This window comes from Andrena cerasifolii, chromosome 4 (assembly GCF_050908995.1).
Source record: "Andrena cerasifolii isolate SP2316 chromosome 4, iyAndCera1_principal, whole genome shotgun sequence".
Classification (NCBI taxonomy): domain Eukaryota; kingdom Metazoa; phylum Arthropoda; class Insecta; order Hymenoptera; family Andrenidae; genus Andrena; species Andrena cerasifolii.
In genome coordinates, this window is record NC_135121.1 from 20566475 (window position 1) to 20593581 (window position 27107).

Here is a 27107-nt window from a genome sequence, read left to right on the forward strand (position 1 = left end):
AAGGCTCTGTTTTATAGAGCCTCTCCTTTTAGAGCCTGGTATGAGTGCAACATTGCAACTCGCAACTTATGAGCGCCGTTTCGGCAACGATCCGCATTGAATACGGACTTACACATTTGCACTCGACAATACGGAACGTTTTTATTAGGTATAATAAATTAAGTGACAATTGCAGGGACACTGACAGTAATTGAAACATGTAACACTTTGTTACAAATATAGTTTGTTGCTGTGTATATATATATATATACACTATGAATTTGTTTAAACTCTATAATATTATTTAAATAATTGTGTTAATTACTTATATCACATATGTCGATAAACAGAATATAGTCCTACGTTGTTCTTGCAACTGTAAGCCGCGGGTCTGGAAAGCTAACTCCGGGCCTGAGGTTTTTCATGTCGTCGCGTCCCTCGTAGACACGGTAAATAATACGGATATTTTTATTTTTGGCCCACTGCCCGAAACATTGCGTGACCATTGCTGTGTAATATCTCCGAAACGTTGCGCGACCATTGCTGTAAAATCTCAGAAATGTTGCGTGACTATTGCTGTAAAATCTCAGAAACGTTGCAGAAATACCTTCTGCAATGTTGCACAGGGGCGGACACAGCAATTTACTTGTAACGTATCGGTAACATTCCGTGCAATGTCTCAAATATCAAACCGCAACGTAACTGAGACATTTCTGCAACAAATGTGCCGTAGGGGTAATGGTAAAAACTTTTACCATTTTACAGATCTAATTAAAAGAAGTAACTTCTGTCTTGAAACATTTTTTCTATCCCTTACGGATTGCGAGTTAAAAAATAAAATCGAAAATAGCCGAATTTTCATGGGTTAAATTCACCCCCTTAGAGTGAATTTGGGCAGCAAAGAAAAACCGCATTGTGATCGGGAGGAAATCCTCTACGTATCTCTAAAGTTTCAGAATTCTTTGAATTTCCAGGTTCAGGATGTTCCCTCGTAAGAACCCCGCGGTATCCAAGGCACTGTATCGTCGCGTCGTCGACCCTCGAAAGTAGCGAGGCGGACGTTAATAGGGCGATATTAAATGCTTTGATCGCAACCAGCGATTCAACCAACATTATTTGAGGCACTCAGAGCAAAAACGGACCAACCCACATTAAAAAAAAAATCATTTTTCCTATTCCCATTAGAATACATTATTGCTACTAACTGCAAATCAATTTTGCAATGTGTTTTCGTCGAATTCCGTCACGGAAGAGACTCGACCTCGCCTGTCACATTCGAACTGCCGCGGCCCCGCGCGTCGCCCAATAAGCGCGGGGGATGAAACCGGCGCCGACCAATGGCGGGTTCCTCCGCGCCGGAAGTTCGCCGCTCCTCTCCCACCACCGCACAGGCGGGGCATCCCCCGAAAACGTGGGATCGATTCCCGCGCAAAAAGCCGACCAATCGCGGCACCGAGGCTCTCGAAACTACGGACTAACAATCCGAATTGTACTTTCGACCTGCTCCTAGCCGCCCGGTTGGCTGGGGCTGTCGACGTGTTTTCCTGGGCGACGCATCACCCGGCATTAACATTAATTAGAAGAAGTGTCAATGCCGCTGCTCGGGCTGACCGGCCGCGAATACCTCGCCCCCGCAGTCAGAACACGTCCTCTCCGCTAAGCTTCTTGCCACGGCCGAACTCCTCCTTCGTCTCTCCCGAAAAAGCTGCACAGATTTCGCCGATCGACGGAGGAGAATCGATGGAGACTAATTAGTAGGGATCCGGTTAAGGTCGGACGATGCCTTTCACCGAGCCGCGTATCGATCTTCGTGATTCGTTGAATCTTTCTGAATCTGCGATACGAAGTGCGCTTCGTTAAGTTTAATCAGTGATTAATGGGTCACCAGTCACCACCCCTACGGCCGGGCACCGACGCACCTCGCGTTGATCGTTGGTGCGGTGGTTCTCTGGGACACTTGTCACGGCTTCGACGAGCGGGCTCCCTCGATGGGGTGGCTCGAGGATAAGAGTAGCACTGTGATCTAGTAATGAGTTGCACCGAGTCGCAATTAGTTTCACCTTTCGGGGCGCGGGCGGACGTAGCGCGGTAACGCAGCGAAATGCACAACGCTGATGTTAACTTTGTAATTAAGGCCTCCTGGCCAGCAGCTTCTCCGTGACACAACGAACACCTCGAAGGGTCTTTCCCGCGGCCTGTCCGTTCTCCGCGCTCTCCTTCGGCCAGTTATTGGATATCGGCGCCCTCGTATCCCTTGGGTAGCGGATTATTGCGAGCCTGATCAGACACCTGTTTCGTAGCAAGTTCCCAGTATGGCTGTAACAGCGCCGCGGCGATAATCAAAAGTCGCGATCACGTAAACAGGCGTTAGAAGCCTCTTTTTATTTGCAAGCTTTCATTTAGCTTCGCCTGCCAGATCGTTACTTAATTTGTTCAGGTGGCAATATAATATTTTCACTAAAGAGCATAAAATAATTTATAGCAAACAGTATTTTTTTAAAATCAAGCTTTTATTAAAATGTACTAAAAAGGAATATGACTACAAATAGAAACGTGGGGCGTAAATATTGAATATTAAAAGTTATTTTTTCAAAAACTAATTGCTGAACGGCTTGATTTTGTCTCGACTCTTAATCTGGTTAGTTGTCAGGTCAGACTTTGAATTGAATGCGAAAACTAATGTAGCATAAACAAATTTGCAAAGAAATTAAAACCGGCTTCTTATTTAATCTACGACTCTCAATTTTTTGTCGGCGCAATCGGCGGAAAAATTGAGAGTCCTAGATCAGATAAGGAATAAAATTATTTTTTACTTTTTATTGCATTCTTTTTTTTTTTAAGTCCATTTTAATTTTTCTTTATCTTCTACTTTTTTCGCTTTTTAGCTTATTTAAGTTATATAAACTTCAAAACTACTTACCCGATTTTAATAATTCTTTCTCCATGACCTAAGTCGATTGAATCTATACTAAATGCAATAAGTTTCACGGAAATCGATCGCGTACTTACGGAGAAATTCACCGACAAACATAATACTACACACTAACATCCATACATACCTACACATCGAACGTAGAACCCCTTTCTTTTTGAAGCCGGTTAAAAATACGTAGAGCATTATAAATATATGTAAAAGGAACATTTCAATATCTACGCCACACGCTTTTATTTTTAGTCATACGTGGGAGTTCTTCTAAGGCCGGTATCAAAATTATTGTTTCCCTTTACAGTACATTTTAATAAAAGCTTCTATTTAAAGAAGAAAAATTGTTGCCAGCGCATTGATGATCCGATTCGCATTTTCCTGGGTCGCCCGCGGGGATCGACAGATGAACGTCCATACGAGCACGTGTTTAAAATATGCCCGTGAAATAGCTGACCATCGTTCTTTTTATTATCGTCACTCGATGATAATTCGATAAAACGGTAACTCTGTCCGGGCGGCGCACCGACACGTTTGCACGCCGATTAGCCGTGTAAATAGTTGATACAGCGCGTAAAGCGACTGTTACTCATTTTTAGCGGTTATTCGGTATTAGCGAACGGCAAAGAAAATGGCCGACCCCCGTTTTCGGAGACCCCCGTTCGCCGGGTCGCGATCGATGGAAATGGTTGCCTAGCTGCGGCCAGAATTTTGCTGCGCGATATTCCGCCCGATATTTCGACCTGTATCCTCTGCCCCCTCTCTTTTTCTATTGTCGGCGGCAATGATTTAATTACACGGACTTGTCGCGCTACTTAACCGTCAAATTGCATTCTCCGCGTGCGGAAACGCACTCGGCATCGACGTGTTTTCGCACCCCTTCGGAGAACGGGGAAATATTTCTCACGCGGCACGCGCGTCGCATCGGGTTCGACCAAGAAAAAAGGGAACAGCGCGAGCCGCGTTACGTCGCTCCGGGGAACACTTTCGCCTCCGTCCCGCGTTTTAAAAAGTGGGTTCAAGCGTTCCCCGCCCGGTGATGCTCGCCGGTAGAATCGACCGACTATTTATCGCCGGTGTGGCGCGATGCGTCTATAGCCGGTAGAGAGCGGGGTGGTCGTCGTGCGAGGTTTACGATGTTATTCTTCCAGAGGGGCCGGCCCTCTGCCCGCTAACGAACCGGCGGACAGCGTGTACAAAGTGATTACTCGCAATCACGCGCGAACCGATACGCGCGGCCAGGGAAAGTCATTAATCGCGGATTGGAAATATTATCGCGAACGGGCCCTCTAAATCGAATGGAAATATTAATCTGCGCGGCGGTACGCGCGTAATTATTCCTGCGGTCGAATTCAACTTCGTAATAGTGTTCCAATTTCGGCGTCGACGTAGGACGTTTGAAGTTTCGAGCCGCGGCGCGGCGGGAGCGCCCTTTACGCGGCGACCAATAGGAGAGGGGCGGAGCGCGTGCGCGCTACTCGCGTTCCTCCCGGCCTGTCCCCCATGGCTGACCACCACCGGTGAACAACTACTTCTGGTTTTCCCCTGTCTCGAGCACGTTTCGCGGCCCAGGAAAAACTTATGCCCGCGCCCTGCGTCGCGTAACCGCCACCCCACGAATTTATTCCCACGAAATATGTACAGGAAGACTCTGTGCCTTCTGAGCTTGCTACTTCGATCCAGCGACAGCGCCGTTAACGAATGCAATCGATTTTCGGCGGGGTTGGGGGTAGATGATTGTACTAATTTTACTAATGGAGCTTGGTTCTTTGAGATACTCAAGTCAGCTGGATATACTTACGTCCGATTCGTTTACTACCGGTTCCGATACCGCTGAGCTTATTTCCATTACACGGATTAGGATAACTCGTGGTAATATGCCACGGTTAACTTTGAAACGCGATCACTCGCAAGTATAAGTAGATACAGGGAAAAAGATAAAACTATATGAAAGTGTAACTAATTCGGTGTATTGACTAATAAGTGGAGATGTGTCAATTTTATAGTTCAATAAGAAACGTACAAATATAAAAGTCCTCAAAAGTGGATCTATTGTTTTTTTTTGTAGAACTGTTCACACAAATGTACAATCTGCATTCTAGTTACAGTGTGAAATTAGATTCAAGACGATACTTTTATAACTTACCAGGATTTACTGCAAATAAAAGAAGGTAAAAACCAAAATCCATTGTCGTCTTAGCAGTTACGCTAAATTGAACGGAATTAGTGGAAATGTAACGCCATGTGTGCATTATTTAAAAAATTATTGACAAGTGGCATATTACTCCGAATTACCCTATTAGATATTTTCGAGTAGGGAGCGTGGATGGTGTTTTCGCGGATCTCTTTATCGGACCCCTGTATAGGTTGGAAAGTTACTTGGTTCGCCGTGTCGTGCACGGTTCTCCACTGGCGCGCCATGGTCCGTGTGTACGCGTCCGTAGGGTTTTAATTGCCGGGGTAGGTATCTTTGGAAGGCTTTCCGAGGGCGAGACCCTGGTCCTAGCTATATAGTTATAGGCATTGTGCCCCCGGAGCGTAGAGCGGGGGCGCTGTTCAAACTGAAGATACCGAGTTGCTGTTTGAGTAAATTTCCGGGTCAACTTCGTTCCCGTATTGTTTTCCATCGCCGGCTGGATATTTCAGGCTTGTATAATTTCGAGCGCGCCTCCCGCAGAATCGCGACTGATTGCGGCCTCTCGCGATCCTCTTTCCCGCGACTCTCCTGGCGCGACGGGCGGCGGTGGATCCCGGTGGTCGCGGTTGTTTGTTTGCGTGTTTGTTTACGATTCAAGAAGCATAATGAACCCCTGGTGTCCTCCGCCCCCCACGGGCTTCTTCAACGGTGGTACCCGCGTTTCTCTATCTCTCTTATCTTGCTTTATTTTTCCGAAGCGCCGAGTAAGTGACTGGGGAGGAGAGGAGAACTCCACTTCATCGACCGTGAGCTCCGAAGAGGGCGAGGGGTAGCGGCGAACAGCAGGGGCGTGTGTTCGTGGCTACCTCTACGTTCTAATTAGAAGAGATGATTTCGGCGCACTGGTTCGGTCAATTAAGTAATTAAATAAAAGCTATTGTGCAATTTTGAGAATTATCAAATTCCAACGTTTCGGTCAGTGGTTGTGACTATTTTCAAGGAAAGTTAGATAACGGGAGAATACTGCGCATGCTTTATACAATGATCGCGTTTGCTAGAAACGTGCGACGTGCGAGTCGGTTGAACGGTGACTGAGGTAAACAGTAGACACAAGGGAAGAGCAACTAGAGGGTAAACCGGAGTGCGGCCAAAAACGATGCCAAGAGCGGGAAACGTTAAAGATTTTTAAATAAACTGGAAGGACGAAACTCCAAACCTCACAACCATACTGCCATAATAACACCAATTATTGCTTATGTGGTAAAAATCCATCACTCGTAGGTGTTCAAAGATACAATTATATAACGTTGACAGTAATATGTAATAATGGTCAAACCATAGAAAAAAAATATGGAAACGAAAATTCTAAGAGAAAGACTGCATCATAAGGCATTACTCCTTCATTAAAGTTGCGTAATAGTCCTGTATTTTAGGTGTTTCATACCTGAGATTTACGCTCGGTTGAGAGTTTTCTAATAGAACTTTCTGATTCAGATTGGCTTCTCTATCAACAACTTTGACGTTGTCAAAGTCAAATCTATGGTCGAACTCAAGTGAGTCTTTCGTTAAAGCGGTGTGTTGAAGGGGAGATAAAAAGATATTTCTTTTGTGCTCGTAAATCCATCTTTCCAAAAGCCTAGAGGTTTGCCCAATGTAAACCTAGTTACACCCCTTCCACGGGATTGAGTAGACGATGTTAGAATTTTTAGACAAGGATATTTTATCTTTGATTGGAGGAAACAAATGTTTAGTAGAAAGTGGCAGTTTAAAGATGGTGTGTATTCCTATATTTCTAAACATTCTTTTTATATCCTTTGAGATGTTATTACTAAAAGGTATGACCACCTTGTTTTTCCAACTAACTGGTCCAATTTTGTTGGTTTTCTCCTCTTTACGTTTCTCCACTAGTAACGGATGATAAATCTAAAAAATGCGCGCACGGATAATCGCAGAGACCATCTCTCTAGGGTAACCGCTACGTTTCAACGTGTCTTTAACAAGAAGCAAGTTAGCTGGTCGAAATTCGGGGTTAGAAAGTACGATGGCACGATCTATTAGTCCCTTCATCAATCCTATTTTGTGTTGCATGGGATGAGCAGAAAAGAAGTTGACATATCTGCCCGACCAACTCGGCTTATGATACCAATTGGTAATAACTTTATTATTTGAGCCCATAACTATTGTGTCGAGAAAGTTTAAACAAGAATCTTTTTCGATCTCAAACGTGATTTGAAGTCTAGTATGGAAACTGTTAAAAGTATCTAGCAATGTTCGCAAATCTTCTAATTTACGTGTATTACGCTACCTCTACGTGTATTACGCTCGAGCGGTGCCAGTGTGCGCGAGGGTTGCCGGGAGTGGAGGGTGCAGCAGGACGCCATCTTCCTCGAAAATCGATCCTTCGACCTGGCACTAGCTCCTTCGCGGCGTTCCCAACGCAGCCACGAGTTTTCCTTTTGTGGAAAACCTTCTCCGCCATTTAAATTTCATAAACGATCAGGGTGGGAATGAGGCAAGGGGAGGGGCATCGCGCGCCGGGGACTCACCACGGCCCAAGAAAGAGGGTGCAGGAAAACGAGGGAAGGAAGGAACAGCGGGTTGGGGGTTTCGGCAAGAAGACGAGTGAAATATTAGGAAATATACCGGTGGGGTATCGTCCAAGAGAGAAGATACTGGGGGGCGGCGGCGGTAGCTGGGCCGCGGAGAAGTGGAGGGTGAAGAGGCGACGGTGGTTATCGTGCCGGGTGGCAGAGTAGCGTCGGCAGCAGCGCCGCTGGTAGCGTCCACCAGGCTTGGGCGCCAGTTTCTGTCTGACAGGGTATTTTTGTGGGAGCCTGACTATCCCCGTTTTCCAACCCCCGTCGCGTTTCCGTCTCATTCCCCCTGCCCGTTCACTCCCTTCGTCGCCGCTCGCCTCGGACCCCGCCATCCACCTCTCTATCACCCCCTTCTTGCCCTGCTGGTCTCCGCGTGACGTCAGCGAGAGGCACGGACCAATCCGGGCGCGGACTGAATTATGGAGCGAGACAGGGGTAGGGGAACGACTGTGTGCGACGCAGACGGGAACCGCTGGGACGTCGGTGTGCGAAAGGGTGGCGAGTGTAGGGGTGGACGAGTGGTAGAGGACTGATGCAGGCTGGATTACGCTATCCTGGACTCTGGACAACGAGCAACCCCTCGACGACGACGGCGACGGCGACGACGCTGTACAAGACTTTCCTCCCTTCGTTATTTTGTTCGGGGCAGAGCAGAATTACGAATGTTGCGTTTGTCCTCGCGCGCGAGCGAGCGAGGGCGCATACGAGCTATTCCACGTCAAAACGAATAGGTGAAAAATTTAGTTTCAACGATTCTCTTCAAAATTACAGCATTTATCGATAACTTTGCAAACACAAAGTATACTGAATTTCAACGGCCTATGTCAAATAGTTTTCGAAATATTTAATGTTAAAGTTTCGAAAATTTAAACAAAATTGGCTGACGCGTCATCACTTAAACTATAATATCTCGGTCATTTTTAAAGATAATGCCAGCGTCTTTGGCTCATTTTAAAGCTGAAGGAACGCTTTCTCAAACTGTGTTAGAATATTTTGTTTATTGTTAATAAACTTAACAGTAATCGATGTCAAAGTTTCAAATCGCGATTTGACGTCGTTCCTTCCCACGGTTCAGCTTGAAAAAAATACCACTCGATTCGTTAAGTCTTCAACTAATAAATGCCTTTTTCAAAAAAGTGGAGAGATTTTTGGAACAGTTAAGAAAAAAATAAAACTTACGATAGTGCACACCGCTTGGAACTGCACGGATCCGCACGCACGCGTAGGAAAGTATTTATGTACGATGGGTTAAAACAAATTTTTCTTTTAGTGTTTTCGGTATTCTCGAGAAAAATAGTAGTAACATCTAATACCTACTATTGCTAATCTTTTATATGGTGAGCAGGTATTCCTACTATTTTTCGGCGTCAGCCGATTTTGTTTAAATTTTCGAAACTTTAACATTAAATATTTCGAAAACTATTTGACATAGGTTGTTGAAATTCAATATACTTTGTTTTTGCAAGGCTATCGATAAATGCTGTAATTTTGAAGAGAATCGGTGAAACTAAATTTTTCACCTATTCGTTTTGCCGTGGAATAGCTCATACGTGCACAGGCTTGCGGAGAACTGGATCCACGATCGATCGGGGTCGCCCTAACCGCTGGCCTCGTCCGCGGAAAACGCAGCCGCGTCACCCGCAAAAACGACCCCCGTTCCTTCCTTCTACCCCCTCTTTCGATTCTATTCTAGCATGAAAACGGGCACGCTTGGAGACACGCGTGTCTTGACGACACGCGTGTCTTGACGACACGCGGGATGTGCCGCGATCACCTTTCACTGCCTCGTCTGCTTTCACCGGCGTAGACAAGAGGGAGAGGAAAAAATGGGAAGGAAAGGGATACGCCTGACCGTGCTACGTAGGTATAGGGGAGAGTCGTGCAGTACCGACCGCTCTAAGTTTTGTTGTTATATCTAGGGGTAGAGTCGATAAAAATCAGAAATTCAAAAACGTGTTTGTAGTATAGATGAAACTTAATAAGAAGCGGCAAATTATTTTCGTGAAATTTAATAATAAGAATTGAAAATTCGCAAATGTAAAAAAGTTGTAATTTCTAGAAAACGAAAAATTGTCGTCCAGTACCGACCAACTATTAAATTAGTAGATTTTTAGGTCTAAATGATAAATAATGTTAATAAAAAGGCATTTAATTGGTACAATACAAGATTCTTTTCAAATTTTATTTGTACAAACATCGTAACTATAATAATTAATTAATATTCTCCTGATCTGTGCATTCGACGTGTGCTTAGTCTTCGCATTCGGTACACTGCACCCAATCTTTGTCAAATGATTCCTTGCAAATAGAAATGAGCAAAATTTTTATTTAAATAAAATTTCGAATAACGAATAAAAAAATTAACTTTATTCATCGAATAAATTCTCGTCGAATAAAAAAATTATCTTTATTTTACGAATAATCTAAAGTTAAAGTAATTTTTCTTTGATCCTAATTTAAATCATTTTTTATTTTGTTAATTCCCAACTCTGCTTGCAAATAACAAACTGCATAACTTCTTCATTAAATCCTAGCTTCCTGTTTGTTAGGTTATCATACGTATCCTTATTTACTTCATTTTTTCCGTGGGACAAGGTAGAAGAAAGGCTAAACGAACATCTTATAAATAAATCTGAGTTACTAACAGACTGAGCTTACAGATAAGAAAAATTTGGTCTCTACTGGTTGACAGTCTGTTGGTCGGTACTGCGCGACAGTTGGATCGTCGGTACTGTACGACAAACACGGGGAAACATTTTAGATCATGGTATATTTTCTACATAAAAATATTGCAAAACTAGGGCGTTTTAGTTTAATAGACTAGAGATAGTATACATGATAGAATAAAATTATTTACTCACATGAGAAACAAAATATTAGCTTTTAAAAATAACTGTTAACCCACTGAATATCAACGTATACGTATAATGCCTCAGAACATCTAGATCAATGGAGTAAACAATATGACCCCGAAATAGGTTATAGAGAATTGTGATTTTCATTTGTTAATACAAATTAATTGCTAATATCTGGTCGACGAAGCGAGAACTAGCTTTGGTCGGTACAGTACGCTGGTCGGTACTGCACGACTCTCCCCTATGTAACCGTCGGAGTAGCTTCGAAAGTCGCTACGCGAAAGGTACCGCGCGTGCACACCGCGGGAAACGAACGTGATCATCTTTTTTTCCCCCCTCGGTCCTTTTCTCCCACTCTCCCTGGTTCTTCGCCTCGCGTGGGAGAAGCAGGCGTTTCTTGCCGCTTTATTACGCCAGGTCGCTGTGTACGCGATATGGAAAAAGACTCTCTCTTTCCCCTGTGCGCCACGGGAAAATGTCCTGGTCCTCCGCACGCGTTACCCTGCTCCTTTTCGCGGCTCTCGTCGAGCTTTTGATCAAGTTCGCACAGGCCGCGACTCGCCCCTCTCGTCTCTTTCGGCTCCGTCCTCAATTACGAGGATTCGATTGATGGGATTTCCTACGCGCAGTCCTTGGCCGCGGTCGATCGAGAACGTCGATCGTCCTTGACTTTCTTCTTCCGGATCCCCACCCCCGGGAATCTGTGTATCAATTTCGAGAAAGATTAGGCTCGCTCCTTTGATCGTCCCTCCCCTTCAGGAATTACATGGAAACACTCTCACCTGGGTAACGTCCTCCTCGCGGGACTCGAAGTAAAATCAAACACCCCTGCCCCTAGGACTGGCGTCACGGTTGCGAATAAATTCGAGTCCCGTCAAATAACTAATTCGAGTGCCTTTAATCGTGCAATTCAAGCACGGTGCGAGGTGCGCCAGTACACCGAGCGAGTCGAGCGCGGAACCTCTGCTCGCCCCCGCTTCCTACGTCACACGCGCACGGTTTTCCAGTTTTTGGCGAGTAGTTCGTCCTCGACACACACAGACGGGCAAAAAACAGGGGAGAGAGGAAAATAGATAGAAATTCAAGGGGCGCGAAGCGGGGGAGATGGTGCGCTTGCAAGCGTAACCCGGTCAGAGAGAGGGAGAGAGGGCACGCCCGTTGTGCGGAGGAGGACGAGCGGATACGCGAGAACCATGACCGTATTCCGTTGGCCTGTGTGCGCGCTTTACGTGTAGCTGTGCTCCCGCGTGCTGGGCAAACTTCGCCCGCGCCTCCGTATACGCTCTCGCGGAGCTTTATGGCGCGCGGGCGGGCGCGCGTGCATGTGCCTGCATTGATGGGAGAGCTCCCGATGATGGAGCTCTCGCGTTTAAGTGTGCCGGCAAAAACTCTCGCGCACACGCTCGCACGCGAACACGTACACGTATATACCTAAATACAGTTAGACGGGATTACGGGGTGTAGCTGTGCGATCGACGAACACGCACCTACACGTAGACGCGAAGCACAGGGCTGACTCACACCCTGGCGGTGCACGCCCACAGGCGAGCGTGTAGGTGAGCTACGTGCTCGGGAACGTGGTGGTGCGTGGGTGTGCGAGCGAGTTAGAATTCGACGGAGGGTGGGTCGCGCGCGCACGTGCAAAGTGGAGGGTTCTACGCGTGGAGGTTGGCGGTGGTCGGGAGGGGCAGGAGAGCTGGGTAGAACCAAAGCGGAGTGGAACCAGGGGGAACGGAAGCAGCAGGAACGAGGGGTAGTAGAAGCGTCGGTGGGGGTGAGTTGGTGGTTCAACCCGACGCGAAGCGAAGCGTGGGGGCTGCGGCACGCTACTGGGTGGTGGTCGACGAACGAACGAACGAACGGACGGACGGACGAACGAATGAACGAACGGACGAACACCGATGACTTATTAGCAGAGTGCAAGTTGGCCGCGTGTTTGTGAACTTTCGAATAAATGTACGTACGAGCTATTCCACGTCAAAACGAATAGGTAAAAAATTTAGTTTCACCGATTCTCTTCAAAATTAGAGCGTTTGTCGATAACTTTGCAAAAACAAAGTATACTGAATTTCAACGGCCTATGTCAAATAGTTTTCGAAATATTTAATGTTAAAGTTTTGACAATGTAAACAAAATCGGCTGACTGACGCGTCATCATTTAAACTGTAATATCTCGGTGATTTTTAAAGATAATGCCACCGTCTTGGGCTCAGTTTAAAGCTGTCGGAATGCTTTCTCCAACTGTATATAGAATATTTTGTTTATTGTTAATAAACTTAACAGGAATCGATGTCAAAGTTTCAAAGCTCGATTTGACGTAAAGTTCCAAGCGGTGTGCACTATTGTAAATTTTATTTATTTTTTAACTGTTCCCAAAATCTCTCAACTTTTTTGAAAAAGGCATTTATTAGTTGAATACTTAATGAATCGAGTGGTATTTTTTTCAAGCTGGACAGTGGGTGGGAACGACGTCAAATCGCGATTTGAAACTTTGACATCGATTACTGTTAAGTTCATTAACAATAAACAAAATATTCTATATACGGTTTGAGAAAGCATTCCGTCAGCTTTAAAATGAGCTCAAGACGGTGGCATTATCTTTAAAAATCACCGAGATATTACAGTTTAAATGATGACGCGTCGGTCAGCCGATTTTGTTTACATTTTCAAAACTTTAACATTAAATATTTCGAAAACTATTTGACATAGGCCGTTGAAATTCAGTATACTTTGTGTTTGCAAGGTTATCGATAAATGCTGTAATTTTGAAGAGAATCGGTGAAACTAAATTTTTCACCTATTCGTTTTGACGTGGAATAGCTCGTACGCTCCGCCGATAGAGAAGGAAGGGTACGACGCTAGCGCCCCGGTATATTCTCCCTCGCCACTCTTCTTTTTTTTCCCGCTCTTCCTTTCCCCCTTTTCTACGGTCTCCCTCTGCGTCTCCGCGGACCAGCAAGAGAAAACTCTGACGATCACGCGCATCGCTGCTTTTTTTACCCTCTGTCCCCACCCCAACCCCCCATTTCCTTTCGCTCCGTCCCTTTTTCATCCCCGCCGTATCGCCAGCGTGCTCCCCGCGCACATTTACAGACGGAATCGTATGTACATTTTACACGTACCCGATCAAACCCCTTCTCCGCCCCTCCGTGCGTACACCACCCCCGCGCGGCCAGATGTGAGAATTGTTATTAATACCACGATAGTCGTGCAGCGTTCGATGCCTTTGTGCCTCGCCACCCCTCCTTCGTGCACGGCGGTATCCTCCTCGCGACCGTGCACGGTCGGGAGCCATTGATCAAGTTTGTCTCGCCGAATGTACACCGAGTCACTGCTTCCATTCGCCTCGCTCCTTTTTTTCCCTCCAAACCTCTCGCGCCAGATCTATCTCGTCCACCCCCGCGGCCCTGGTGCCCTCCCCCGGTGTTTTTCCCTTCTTTCTTTTTCCCTCTTTTCGCAGGAGGTACGTGCTCATCCTCGATCGGATCGTCCGCGAGATTAGCGGCAAGCCGAGAGACCGCTCCGTTCTCTAACTGGAACGGGGGGGAAGGGGCGACGGCTGTGCGAGGGGGATGATCTCGCGCGGTTTCCGCGCCGGGTTCCTCGCGTGCGCTCTTTTTATTTCGATATGGGGACATTCCATGCGAACTCGGACAGATTTCGGAGTAAGTTTTCGTAGATTGCTGAAATTTCAATATGTTATAGTCTTTAGCGATATTTAAACGTACCTCAAAGGATTTTTCGAAATTTTGAAAAATGTCGATTTTACAGCTGTTTCAAGTTAAGTGCTAACTTTTTTTTTCAATACATTATAGCTATGGAAGTAGTAAACGGATGGAGATGAGCTTTACGGTGCTTATAGACAAGACATTGAAGTTCTAAGAAAAAATTATTTCAGTTTAAAAAAAAAATTTAACTATTTTTGTGTAATTATTTTAAACAAATGCAGGTTTTTAACATCGGACGCGATTTTAAGAATCTGAAAAAGGAGAATATAGTTCTATCCTTTCCTTTGAGGGACAAATTTTAAAAAATACGGACAATTTAAAATTGGCCCCGAAAAAATTGCCGAAAGTTGAAGCTGCGTCGCCCAGCACCGGCTCGACTGGTCGGGCCGTGCGGTACTCGCAGCGGCTAAGCGGCTATACCTGATATTCTTATACAGGATTCTCGAAAATGGAAAGTATTTGAAAAAAAAACTGAAGGAGGAAAACTCTTACTGTTTTTTATCAAACAGCTGTAAAATCGTCATTTTTGAAAATTTTGAAAAATCCTTTGAGGTACGTTGAAATATCACTAAAGACTACAAGATATTTAAATTTCAGCAATCTACGAAAACTTACTCCGAAATCTGTCCGAGTTCGTATGGAGTGTCCCTATGGGGACGGGTGCCGGGGGTTGGACGCGTGACGCGACAATCGCGGTCGTGAGAGATGGATGCCGTTCACGGACCGCCGCGATGCTTTCTTCCGCGATTCTAACAGGGGGTTGGGATCGACGACGCATCGACGCACTGTCCATTGATGATCGATTACAGCAGCAACAGTTTGACTGTAACAGAGGCTACTTATTTGGAAACGAAGTTGGACACAGTTTGTCACATGAAATCGGCATACGACTCGTCCAGCTTCCGCGTCGAGAATCGGGCTAACGTTTTTCCTATCAGCCCTCCGTTGATCTCCAAGGGCAGGGGCACTGGAAGGACGCGGTAGTGGGAGGATCGGGGATTCCCAGGCCTACGATTAGGAAACTTCGTCGGTACTCCGTGGACTATAGGAAGTTCGGTAGCGCGAACGAGGGGTTGGGGCGTGGCGTTACGTAGAAACCGTAAACATTGCGAGATGTGTGCTCGCTGGTCGGCGCAAGCCAATCGAAGACGATCCACGGCGCTTCCACCCTAGCCCTCGCCAGCGATGCCACGGAAAAAGTGCCGTCGTTGTCCGAGTCAGCTGCGACCTTCGACTAGGGCTGTAACGAATATTCGAATATTCAGAATTCGAATCTATCGAATTTCTGATTGTACCGAGTAGGAATGTGAACATGAAATATTTGTTCACAGTTTATCGTGAAATTCTTTTCATATTAGCGTTTACAATTATTTGTTTTTCCAAAGATAAATTTGTAACTTTATTAATCTTTGGTAAATTTATACATTTTTTAACTAAACTAAAACAACCATCAGTTATTAGTATTATTATTTTTATAATAATGAGTGGACATCCCTGACGGAGTCGGGCAAGGGCCCCTTCCTCTAGGCCCACCCGTGTCCCATCGTAAGCGGGTGACAAACAGTAGAAGCAGACTTTTCTGTAGGAAGCTAAAACCCCATGAACGATTTTGAGGAACTATAATATTTTTATTTTTCCATCGTTACTATAACGTTATTTCTCTAAATTTATAGAGTATTATTCGCTTTATAGACACCATCTTACTCATTAATAGTAATAGTAGCGATGTAAGTGTCTCTGTCACTCGGCAAATTAATTTTAAGTGACTCATTGAAAATATCATGACGAAAAAGAACTCATTGGCCCGACTGACGACCAGACGAGGAAAAAACGTTGTTGTCCGTATGGTGATTTCAACGAGAATTATGCGTTGACAATGAACGAACACGACTGTGTTTTCGAATGATGTCTGCGTCACGAACGTTTGACGAGAAAGGGTGCTGTTGTTGATAAAATTAGTAGATAATTTATTAAATTTATTCTTAATTAATAAATAAATTAAAGAAACTCTCCAAATTTAATATTCACCTGTTTATCAAAAACATCTCCTTTTGTTTATAATTTAAGGTCTACTTTGCCCAATGAATTATTTTTTAAATGGCTGCAGTACATAGACTGTACAAAGGTAGCATAATCATTAGTCTTTTTATCGGAGGCTTCTATGAATGAGTTGATGAAATATTTACTGTCTCTGGTATAAATTATTAATTTATGTAAATATGAGCCGAATCATAAGCTGAACGATGACTTTAGCAAGAGCCCTCGCTAATTTTTCCGACGTTCGGATGGTAGACGCGTTATCCAGAATTTTGGGAGGTGACAAATTCCAATTGTTGGCACTTTTGAAGAAGAGGAGGGACCTCCCCTATGTTAATTCGTCGGTGGAGGGGGCATCTTCGCCGTCTTGACGAGGTGGAGGAGAGTACAAACCTTAAAATATGTAAACATTGCAAATAATTGTAAATAGGATAGTTAACAACTAAGCTAAGTGAGGCGAATGTGGATGTGTACATGAATATAGGTATGCGTATAGACGAATGTGTATATAACACTGGAAGGGGGGGGGGGTAAAGTAAGATAGATAAGACTACTTAGCGAATAAGGATAAAATGTATGAATGATACAATGTTATCCCGTGAAAGGAAGCAAAGAATGCAATTACTACTGTTGCTATTAATGAGCATTATGAATCAACGTTTAAATACACTAGGTCCCAAAATTTAAATAGAATTTATACCTTTCGTTACAAAATTCATAGAACCAAAGATTAATAAAATTTCAAATTCATCGTTTGAAAAAAGAATTTCACGATAAAGTATGAAGAAATATTGCATATTCAGATTCTTATTCGGTACAATTAGAAATTCGATCGCTCCGAATATTCGAATGTTCGAAGGTTCGAAGAAATTATTCGAATCATTCGAATATTCGAATGGTCGAATAATTACAGCTCTACTTACCTTCGACATTTCGTAGATTCGCGCCGACAACGCTCAGCGCGGGTCGATCGATACGCCGCCGCTGTTTCGACTTTCGCGTATTTTGGGACAGCGATTTCCCATGACGAAGACTCCTTCGCCCGTACAGTTGGTTCTTCCAACCGGAGCCTGTTCGTATGGGAGGATTTATGGGACGTACCCCCTCTCCCATCGATAGGTAGGTACCGTTTGTTTGGTAAGCGTCAAATGGACTTTTGATTAATGGAAACCGAGGACAGATATTCCCTGTCCAAGTTAACAATGCGACTCCTATCTCTGGCCCTAGTGGACTGAAATTAATACCATGTATTATTAGCCCTTTGATCCTCTGTAACTGCGCCCTTCTCACCTTACGTAACCTGACATTGGCGCTTCGTAAACGCTAGCCTGAATGCCACGAAGGTGACGCTATTAATATGTTACCAGTGCCTAAGATAGGACCCTCGCGAGGAGTGATAAACAAAGTGGTTACGGGACTCTAAGGCATTGAAAAAGAAGATTTTATTCCGCTTGCAAATTTCTCGTTCAAGATTATTTGCTGTCACGTCGAGGAAATAGTTATTCCTATTCCTTGGCTAAAAAGTAGAATTTGGATTCCAGGGATGTTGCGAGGTTCACTTCAATTACTTGACAGGGTGAAGCTTTCTGTTGAAAAATCTAATAAAGAGAAGTAGCGTTTGACGTGTTTTCTGAACTGTAACGGATCCGATTTAAATTTTTCTTGGAATGCACCGGTGGTGGTGTTTTAAGTGCGCACGCGAGTGCAAAGAAAACTCGCGCCGGTGCACATACGTGAACGGGAAGGGTTGAAGGGGGTGCGGTGTACTCCGATGCATTTTAAATGAGTCTAAAAGCGATTCGGCCACCCGCGCGCACGTTTCGTATATATCGATTACCGAAATGCGCGATTCGAGAAGCGCGGCAACAAGATGTACTCCTTTCATTTTTGCTATTATTCGGTCTCGTGCAAGTCGGTACCTAATTTAGTGGACACGTTATTAAGTAGAACGTGCTTTTACTGTAAACCTCCCCTTGCCAACTCTTCATACACGCGGATCGCCGGAAATTCAATGAGAGCAAAAATGTTCCTGACGCGTGCCTCGTTAAATTTAACATCCACGCAAGCTTTACCTCGAATGATCGAAAAGCGGATCTAAAGGCACGCAGTACTTACAGAAATAAACGAAACATGTTTAATCAATATCCCATCGGAGCGCTGAACGGTATTTCAACACAGTGGCCCAAGTTATTTGCCTTTTTCCAACAGTTGATAGACAGGGGTAAAAAATAGCATCGCTAAGTAGTTGCATTTTACCTCTAATGATCTCTAAAGGAAGCTAGTTTCTTCAACACCACCGAATTCTTCAAAGATGCGTCTTTAAATCACTTCAGCATCCCTCCACCCTAGCAGTGGTTATTTTAAAAATCAACCCAAGGAAATTTTAATACCCGCCGCCTGAATAATATCTTTCATACTCTAAATCGTACGAAGAGTTCATTTCCTCCAGTTCGGCTCTTCAAGTGCGATATTCCACTGAACCCCAACGCGCTATTCTCCCCCGTTTCTCTAGAATACTATCCGCAGAAACTCGTTCATAAAGGCCTGCGCGATAGCTGCAATCGCCGAGACATTTATAAGGTCGTCTAACCCGTTCACCGTTTTACTGCGCGCATTGTTTTTGGCACGGTGACGGGGGTAGGAGCGGGCGGGAGGGGGCGCATTCGCAATTCACCACCCCCATAATTCTGACCGCCGGTCATTCGGCTAACCCGTTTCCCATTCCAATGTCCGGCCAATGTTCATGCAACCCATCCACCATTCTGCACCCTCCACCCTCACTGTAAACACTTTTTGCCCCGACTGAGTGACCACGTGTTCATACACGGATTTCAGTACAACAGGGAGCGGAGGGGGCTGGGTTAGCAATTTTCATCCGTCCTCCGCGACTAGCTGTCGCGCAAAAATTAAACGCGAATTGCTGCGCCCGAATCCGCTGCTCCTAGTAAACGTTTCATTGGTTTGGAACAGAATTTTCAGCTTAAAAGGTGGTAGAAACTGAAGGGTTGCAGATTTTTTCGCTGCTTCCTAGCTTTTTAGGGTTCTGATCGCGAGCATGCTGTAATAGGGGATGGTGGTGAATATTTGTCACGAGGGAAATTGTAGGGGTTGCGAACTTTTCCTTATTTCCCAGCTTTTTGAGTTTCGACCGCAAGAATCCTGTAATACCCTTCTTGTTAGGCTAAAAGATGCGGGAGATAGGGGATGGTGGCGTACTTGTCAGAGGGAAAACAGAGGGAGTTGGAAACTCACCCCTGCTTTCCAGGACCCTCGATTTTCTTCGCGAGACCTATACCACCGTTATCCATCTGCTAATCTGTTCTCGTGGTTGTCTAAGGAGCGACGGACCATCGGCGTGGTTTTTTTTTTAAATTTCAGTTAGCTGTTTGCGAGCAGAAACGTTTTAATTAAAGCCCGCCGAAAAGCAAGTTTGTTTGGAATTTAATTAGGTTTATGCAGAAGCGCGGACGCAATCAGGAGTAACGTTTTCGTCCTCGAGCTTCCTCGATGCCCACCTAACTATCGATCACGTCTAACTCGTAAAAGTGAATTTCCACGGGACTGCCGGTAATTCGAAAACGCGGCCGTGTTATTTTCGCGCGGAACAGTGTTCCCCGTCGAGTGTGCCAGTTGGGATCGCGCTCCCGCCGCTCGATCGATACTTAAATTTATTATACCCCACTTGCCGTCGCACCGTTGGAATCGCGTGGGCACGCTGCCGCCATTATCTGTTTTGACCGTCTGCCACTCAAAATTTCGGCACGATGATGAAACATTTGGCTTCCGAAACGCGAAATTAAACGCCCGGTCCTTTATGAATCCCGACCCGAAATTACTAGTTCACCTTCTCCTTCCCCCGGCCAAGACTCGCTCCTCGCGAACCTTTATTCTACGATCACGAAACATCGGTGATGCATATTATTAGTAAGGCTACCCAGTTAGCGAAGTCGTCATTCGGAGATAATTCCGCACTAAGCACAAGCAGTCGAATCATCCTGTATAAAAATATTCTATATACAGTTCGAGAAAGCATTTCTTCAGCTTTAAAATGAGCCCAAGATTACGGCTATATCTTTAAAAATGACCGAGATATTACAGTTTAAGTGATGACGCGTCAGCCGATTTTGTTTTCATTTTCGAAACATTAAATATTTCGAAAACTATTTGACATAGGCCGTTGAAATGCAGTATACTCTGTGTTTGCAAGGTTATCGAGAAATGCTGTAATTTTGAAGAGAATCGGTGAAACTAAATTTTTCATCTATTCGTTTGGACGTGGAATAGCTCGTACCGGGGTGGTGCGAGCTCTATGCGCAAGTAGATCGGGACAGGGCGAGGTGCGACACGCCGCGCGCAGTAGATAAGGTCTGAATGTCAGACAGTGTTTGTCAGGAGTTCCGTGCTCCCGGAGACCAGCATCACCGCGGCGCCCTAAAATCAACATAGCCTCTTAACTTTCTTACCAAATTCTAGGGCGGCGCCATCCACTGCCGCTTTATCACCGGGCATAATCGCACGGAGGAAGGAAACGCGCAACAGTTGCCTTTTCCGTGAACGTTTAAAAATTCCCAGCCGCATCAAAGGCGGCTGATACATCCAGAGTGCTCTTTGCGCCGCGAAAGAACAATGCAATTAGCGAGCCCGAGCGGAGTGCAAACAGAGGGGATCCGCCAGTGGGTCTGATCAAACGGGACGAATCTCTGCTATCCATGGATTCTCGCTCGCGTTTCTTTTCCCCCTTTTGATTCGCAAGTAAATTCTGCCGCGAAGCAGGGCGGAAGGTACTAAGGACTTTCAGGGATTCGAGTTTCCATTTCCCACCCCCTTATCTGTTGAAGGGGTGTCGAGACGGAGATCTGGCAAGAAGGCAGGAGAAGGAAGCGTAGGTGGTAAGGTAACGGGGGTGGAGATGAGCGTGGCGCCCGCGAACCTATAAAAATCGTATTTTGGCGGGAGCTCCGCGTTTGTAGGTTGTATTTTCCCTTTCTATGACCCAATGCAGCTTTATCGGGTCAGTTGCATTTGCATTGCGATGCGCACGGCGTTCCCGTTTCACAACTCTCTCACGTATTTTCCCTCCTTCTCCGGCGACCGCCCCCCGTTGTCCTTGCCTCTCGCTCGTTCGTCCGTTTCCGTTCATCGTCCTTTTTATTTCCACGCCGAGCTTCCTCTTTCCCATTCTCGCGGCCGAGGCCGCGCCACCAACCCGGCGCAGCGTTTCCACGAAGGAGCGTTCCCCATCGGTCGTGTCACTTGGCAGAGTTTTAAGAGGCCGGTTACCGTCCACCCTGAATTCACTTTTATGGATACCGTTCTAGTAGTCATTAAAGTTTTATATCGCGAACTCGTTTAGGTGGACGAAGCGTGTAGTTTAACGTTATTCCGTGCGGAATCCAACGTCCAGGTGGTGCTGAGATCGGGATCGTCGGGTGATTTAAGAATCGCAGGGTTAGCAATCGGAGCGCAGAACGGGCTCGGAGTCTAGGTTCCCTCTTGCCAAGCGAACCTCCGCCGAAGGAGACCGGCGCACGGTGGCGTAAACACCCCTGATGGATGGATTGTTTTCGCGCCTTCGGAGAGTCGAGGATTGTTGACTCGGCCGGTGGGAAAACAGCGGAGAGATCGGAGGCTCCGTGGCCCGCGTATTCCAGTTTTTACAGATTCTCGTTGCGTAACCGCTGCGATGAGCATTCGAAACGGCGTGGGGGTGTACACGTCCGGTTGCTCGGAGGGATGTTTCGGTTGCCCCGTTGGTAACCCTATCCGGCACCAGGCCGACGTTCTACCCCGGTGGCGACGCTGCAGCCGTTTATCTCACGAAACTCCATTACCGACGTTTTCTCTGAATTCCGCGCTAAGCAGACGAGAAAGCACACCCGTGAGCTTGACGCAATGAAATTTGAACGCGCGGTGCGACGCCTCTGTCTGTCCTTGTTCCCCCTTATTCTCGCTGTCTCCCTCCGGCTCGTCTATACCACCGCATCGCTGTCCTCCTCTTTTCCCCGCAGTGGCGCACCGTCACGACCCCGCTGTCCTCCTCCCACCCGCGTCCTTCCCCTCTCGCCGTTGCTCGATGGGTGGGGATCGGCGCTTATCGCGCGGACGGGAGGGGCGTGGTATAAAGGGAGGGAAGGACGAAACGTGGCAACACTACACGACCGTGCCAGCAGCAATAGCGTGGATGTGGCACGGTATCGGCAACGCAGCAGTGACTCAGCACCGGGTAGCAGGGCTGTTCCTGCCGATGGTGCTCCGATGTGCCGAGCACCACGTCGGGCTACACGATACAAGGCAACGTCGATGTAGAACCTTCTACAACTCCGCTCTGTAACTCGATTCTCCGACGTCGCACAGTGGTATATAATGACATTTTTTCTTCAAATCACCCTACAGGTCGTAATTTTTCTGAAAACTTGACGATTTTTTTTTAAATTCTTCGCAATTAAATTCTCCATCGATCTGTCTGGCCGAAATTTGGAATTTCGTTGCTGATTTTTTTTTATATTTAGCCAATTATACATCACTTTTCGAAGATCAGTATCTGTGGGCTTTTTGGCCGCCAGTTCCGAATTTAAAGTCAGATTTTCGAAATTGAAGGTGGTGAATCCAATATGTTGAAGCCAGACTTTAGAAAATGGGCTTATTCGGAAGAAACATAGTGCGTCTAGATTTTCGGGGACGCTGATTACGAATATGAGGTAATTATTATAAAGATCAAATTTTGTATTTGTACCACAAATCTAATACTGTAGATCAAATTGTAAAATTTAAAATGACGGATGGACATTCGTATTTTGACAAATTTTTACGCATCTCTTAAATGTGTACGTGATTTTCCATATTTAAGCTTATTCGTCTGTACTCATACGCGTTCTTATAGTTGACTTACCGGATTTAATATTGGTGAGCAAGATTTTTAATGTTTGATATTTTTAGAAGGCCTGATTCACTTATCGTTTTATCCCAGTTCCCTTTAGAAATCCGATTTTATTATGTGCAATCTTGTTTGTGGAGCAGGATTTGTGCTTCTGGAAGCAAATCTCTGTTTATCTTTTTGTTTATCTACGTGTTTAAAAATATCAAACATTAAAAATCCTGCTCATGAATATTGAGTCAGAAAATTCAACTATATTCGACATATTGGATTCACCACCTTTAATTTCGAAAATCTGCCTTTAAATTCGGAACAGGCGGCCAAAAAAACCCACAGATACTGATCTTCGAAAAGTGCTGTATAATTCGCTAAATATAAAAAAATCAGCAACGAAATTCAAAATTTCGGCCGGACAGATCGATGGAGAATTTAATTGCGAAGAATTTAAAAAAAAAAAAATGACGACCTGTAAGGTGATTTGAACAAAAAATGTCATGTACCACTGCGTCGGCGGGGCGGTGGCGACGCGTTCGCCAAACAAGCCCGCTTTCCTTTCGGGGCACGCGTCGAAACGGGCCTGCACCGATGCTTTCTGAAACGAATTACCACGTTATCGTTGCTGGATTCAAAAAGCTCGCTGAAAATCGCGGGCATCGGGCTCGAGAAATCGATAGGCACTGTCGCGCTTCAGTAGTTAGGAGCATCCTACCCGAGCAATGGACCGCAGTAGTTTCTGGTGAAAATCTCCTATCGTCCACAAGTACGATCCTAGTAGAATCCTCGGTGTAATAACATCAACTATTTCTATTAGCGTAGCTAGAGTAATTTAAGTACCCTTATCGTAATATATCATTGTCAGCCGCTCAAACGAGAAGTTACGGTGCACGTACTATTCTTAGATTCTTAGAGCAATCGAGAATAATACCGCGAGAAAGCGGGGCGTAAGTAGGAAAGTAACGCCAGGCGTCGTATCAGCAGCCGATAAAGCAGAGACACGCGACAAGCAGTAACAAACACGACGTACGAGACGTTCCCGTGGCCGCGGTGGTTTTGTTATACCGTGGTGATATTTCGAATTTTGTGCTAGCGAGCCCCGGGAGCTCCGTTGTCCGTGTCGATGACGAAACCGAGGCACACGAGGAGAGAACTCTGGACTGATGTCTGGCCTGGTGGGAGCGGCCGAAGGCCGACGTTTTGTAACGCGACGAACGTACCGGGCACCGGGACGCCTACGACGAAATTTCGGCTCTGCTCACGGTTCGATTAAGCAACTTTTATATTTACGGGCGGCCTGCCCTCGTGTCTCCCCAATTTCAGCGTTAACTTTCCCACGACATCTACGTAATCGTGGTAGAACGGTTCCCTTTGTCCTTTATCGTAGAATACGCCCTCGGATTGCCACCGTTGCGTGCGACAGTACGATTTAGGTTATGACAAACATGGCGGAGCACGGACTCGCGAAATTTCATCCCTATTCGCCGGTACGAAGGTCGCCCTCTACTTGATGCATATTTTTAACGAGCATAATAAGGCAACGAATCCGAGTCGTGTTTCTCGGGCGAAATATTTTTTTATCGCGATCATATAGATAAACGAGACGCTAGGTGGCCAACTACTTAGCCCAAGGGTCCTCGAATCTTCTCTGCCTCCGTTAGAAATCGATGTAAGCTGCCGCTAAATATAATTACGGTTCGCGCATTAAATGTTCAAGAGGCTTCGAACTTCTGCCCCCACGCTTTCTACACATATCAGACTCTAGCCCCGGAGCTTCTCATTTTTGCGTTTCAAAGTTTGCCTACGCCAATACTTCCCCTTTTTACGATCATGAAATTTTTTAGAGATTGAAAGAATATCCGATATTCTCAAGATCGTTCCGAGTAATTCGGATAGTAAAGAGTATTTTGATCATCCGAGGATTAAACGCGTAAGGCGCTACTGCCGGCCGTTGTTTAATACTTTCGGATTCTGCGCGCAAATAAAACTCTATTACCGCTGCAAACACAGCGCACGATAAACGCAAAAGAGAAATAAAGCAGCGGTGAAAATAGAAGGACGTAGAGAAATACGGCGCTGGGGGGAACGCGGCGGTGCAACAAAGCGGGATGGTTATACATAGAGGGGCAGGGAGGCGGAGCGAGACAGAGCGACGGTCATGCGAGTCCGTTCGTTCTTTCGTTCTCGCTCTGGCTGGTGGGTAGATCTATACCTCGCGAACAAAATCGTGAACACGGCCGAGAAAAGCCGGGAATAGAAGGTAGCTGCAGTATCGGCGATACGTCAGGATGTCGAAGAGGGAACCAATCGTTTCTGGCGGAATTGGGCTCATAGCCACGCGTATATGTATCCAGGAGAAGGGACCTGGTTACCGACCGCGATTCGGTGAACGCGGAAAGTTCCCCAAAGAGGACCGTCGTAAGGCGCCCGAACTCCACGCAGCCACGGGAATACGAAAATAGTACGAGGCACGGCGCGAAACCCCGCACGTTTCCCAGCCACTCATTACTCGCGCTTGCGATAGGAAAATCTTCCTAATCTAGCGCTTTAGCTTCGAATATTGTAATTTTCTGTTAATAACGGAGTTACTCACCGTGGGTCAGACGTTGAATTAAAAACAAAAATCGAGTAAAATCTAAAAGTCCAAGGTACTCTTTGATGTTTTTTTTAAGTATTGCTTTCTATTCTGATTATACTCGAGGTCACGTGACAATTATAATCTACTGCACGGTTGTAGTTGGATCACGAATATCTGATTACCGAAATAGATTCGGTGATCATTAACGGCGAGGGAGGGGAGGGAGATGTTCATTGGCAGGATGAAAATCGTGGAAACACGATTAATTCGTGGGCCCCTCGGTCCACTTCCTGTATCCCGTGGACGTCGAGCGATCGTTTCTCTAACCTTCGTGCCGAACTTTTCACGGTATTCTCCACGGTGTTCCACTGATCTCGTTTTAGTTTTGTGCTTTTTACCGCGACCTCGTTATTTATAGCGAGGCGAACGCGTCAATCTGCGCCGCACGCCGAGGAGGACTTCGCCTCGCGTTCACGAGTATTACGGACTCTGTTAACAACCACTCACATACCGTGTACAGGGCGATGCGACGAATGAAGGGTTCGTTGATTTATGGGCATGTAATACTCGCGGGATTAGGGAAAATATTATTCGATTAACTTGGGGCATCGAGTCAGTAAATTAACTACGAGAGACTTTTATCGAATAAAAAAAAAGATTTTGTGAAAAGGGCAGATTTAGAGTATTAAATTTTTCAAACAGATGTCAGACCCACGTTTGCTACTCATTCTTTTATCAATTTTCACGAGTAAATAAATATGATTCTAGACGAGGGAATTTTTTGGTATGAGAACAGTTACGACTTTGATGCTGACTGTTCTCCGAAATATTCTGGTGCCTCTCTAGGCCGTGCTGTGCGCAGCAAGGTGGAATACTATTGGGTTGAATTTTGCAGGGAGAAAGTATAGCAGCGAAGAAAGTGACAAGGATATCCTTTAGTCGTCGCGACACATGGAGGCTCGGCGGTGTTAACGCGCGCACACACGCACCCCCCTTTTTCTCTCCTGTTCTTTTATTCCTTTGTACTTGAGCTATGTGCTCCACATACAACTTGTCGCTCCTCGTTGTCTCTTTCACTTCGCCTTGATCTCTACCCAAGCTAGTCGCCTTGGATCCCGCGAATACTTTTATGTTTTCCCTCTTGGAGCAGCCTATTAAAGTTGTTGCGCGGCTTAAATATGTAACGCCGGGGCTCGTTCTCCGCGAGATTGTTTGCAAATCAGCTTTTCTAGCGCGGGCGTTTTGAATTGCATGAGCCGCAGGGAAGAGCCTTCTTTTAACGCCGAGATCTTAAGATAATCCTTATTACCATAATTACTTCAACTGAAAATGCAATTATCGCCCGCAGGAGCAACTCTGCTTTCATGGATATAATATTTGATCATTTACAATTTTATTATAATTT

General features: G+C 45.6%; 1 protein-coding gene across 4 annotated transcripts in view; it reads left to right on the forward strand.

Moving 5' to 3' along the window:
* Tara (SERTA domain-containing protein 2 taranis) overlaps positions 1-27107 on the forward strand; it is a 250490-nt gene that overhangs the window by 20506 nt on the left and 202877 nt on the right. For 2 of the 4 annotated variants that reach the window (XR_013085234.1, XM_076811137.1), the window contains exon 1: positions 24146-24387. The exons of 1 other annotated variant lie outside the window; for it this stretch is intronic. Coding sequence is in view for 1 of the 3 variants with exons in the window: in XM_076811137.1 (XP_076667252.1) it covers positions 24248-24387 (140 nt within the window). In the remaining 2 variants the exon portion in view is untranslated. Of the gene's footprint in view, positions 1-24145; positions 24388-27107 lie in introns of those variants that run through there. One more of the 4 variants, XM_076811139.1, reaches the window with a different exon arrangement.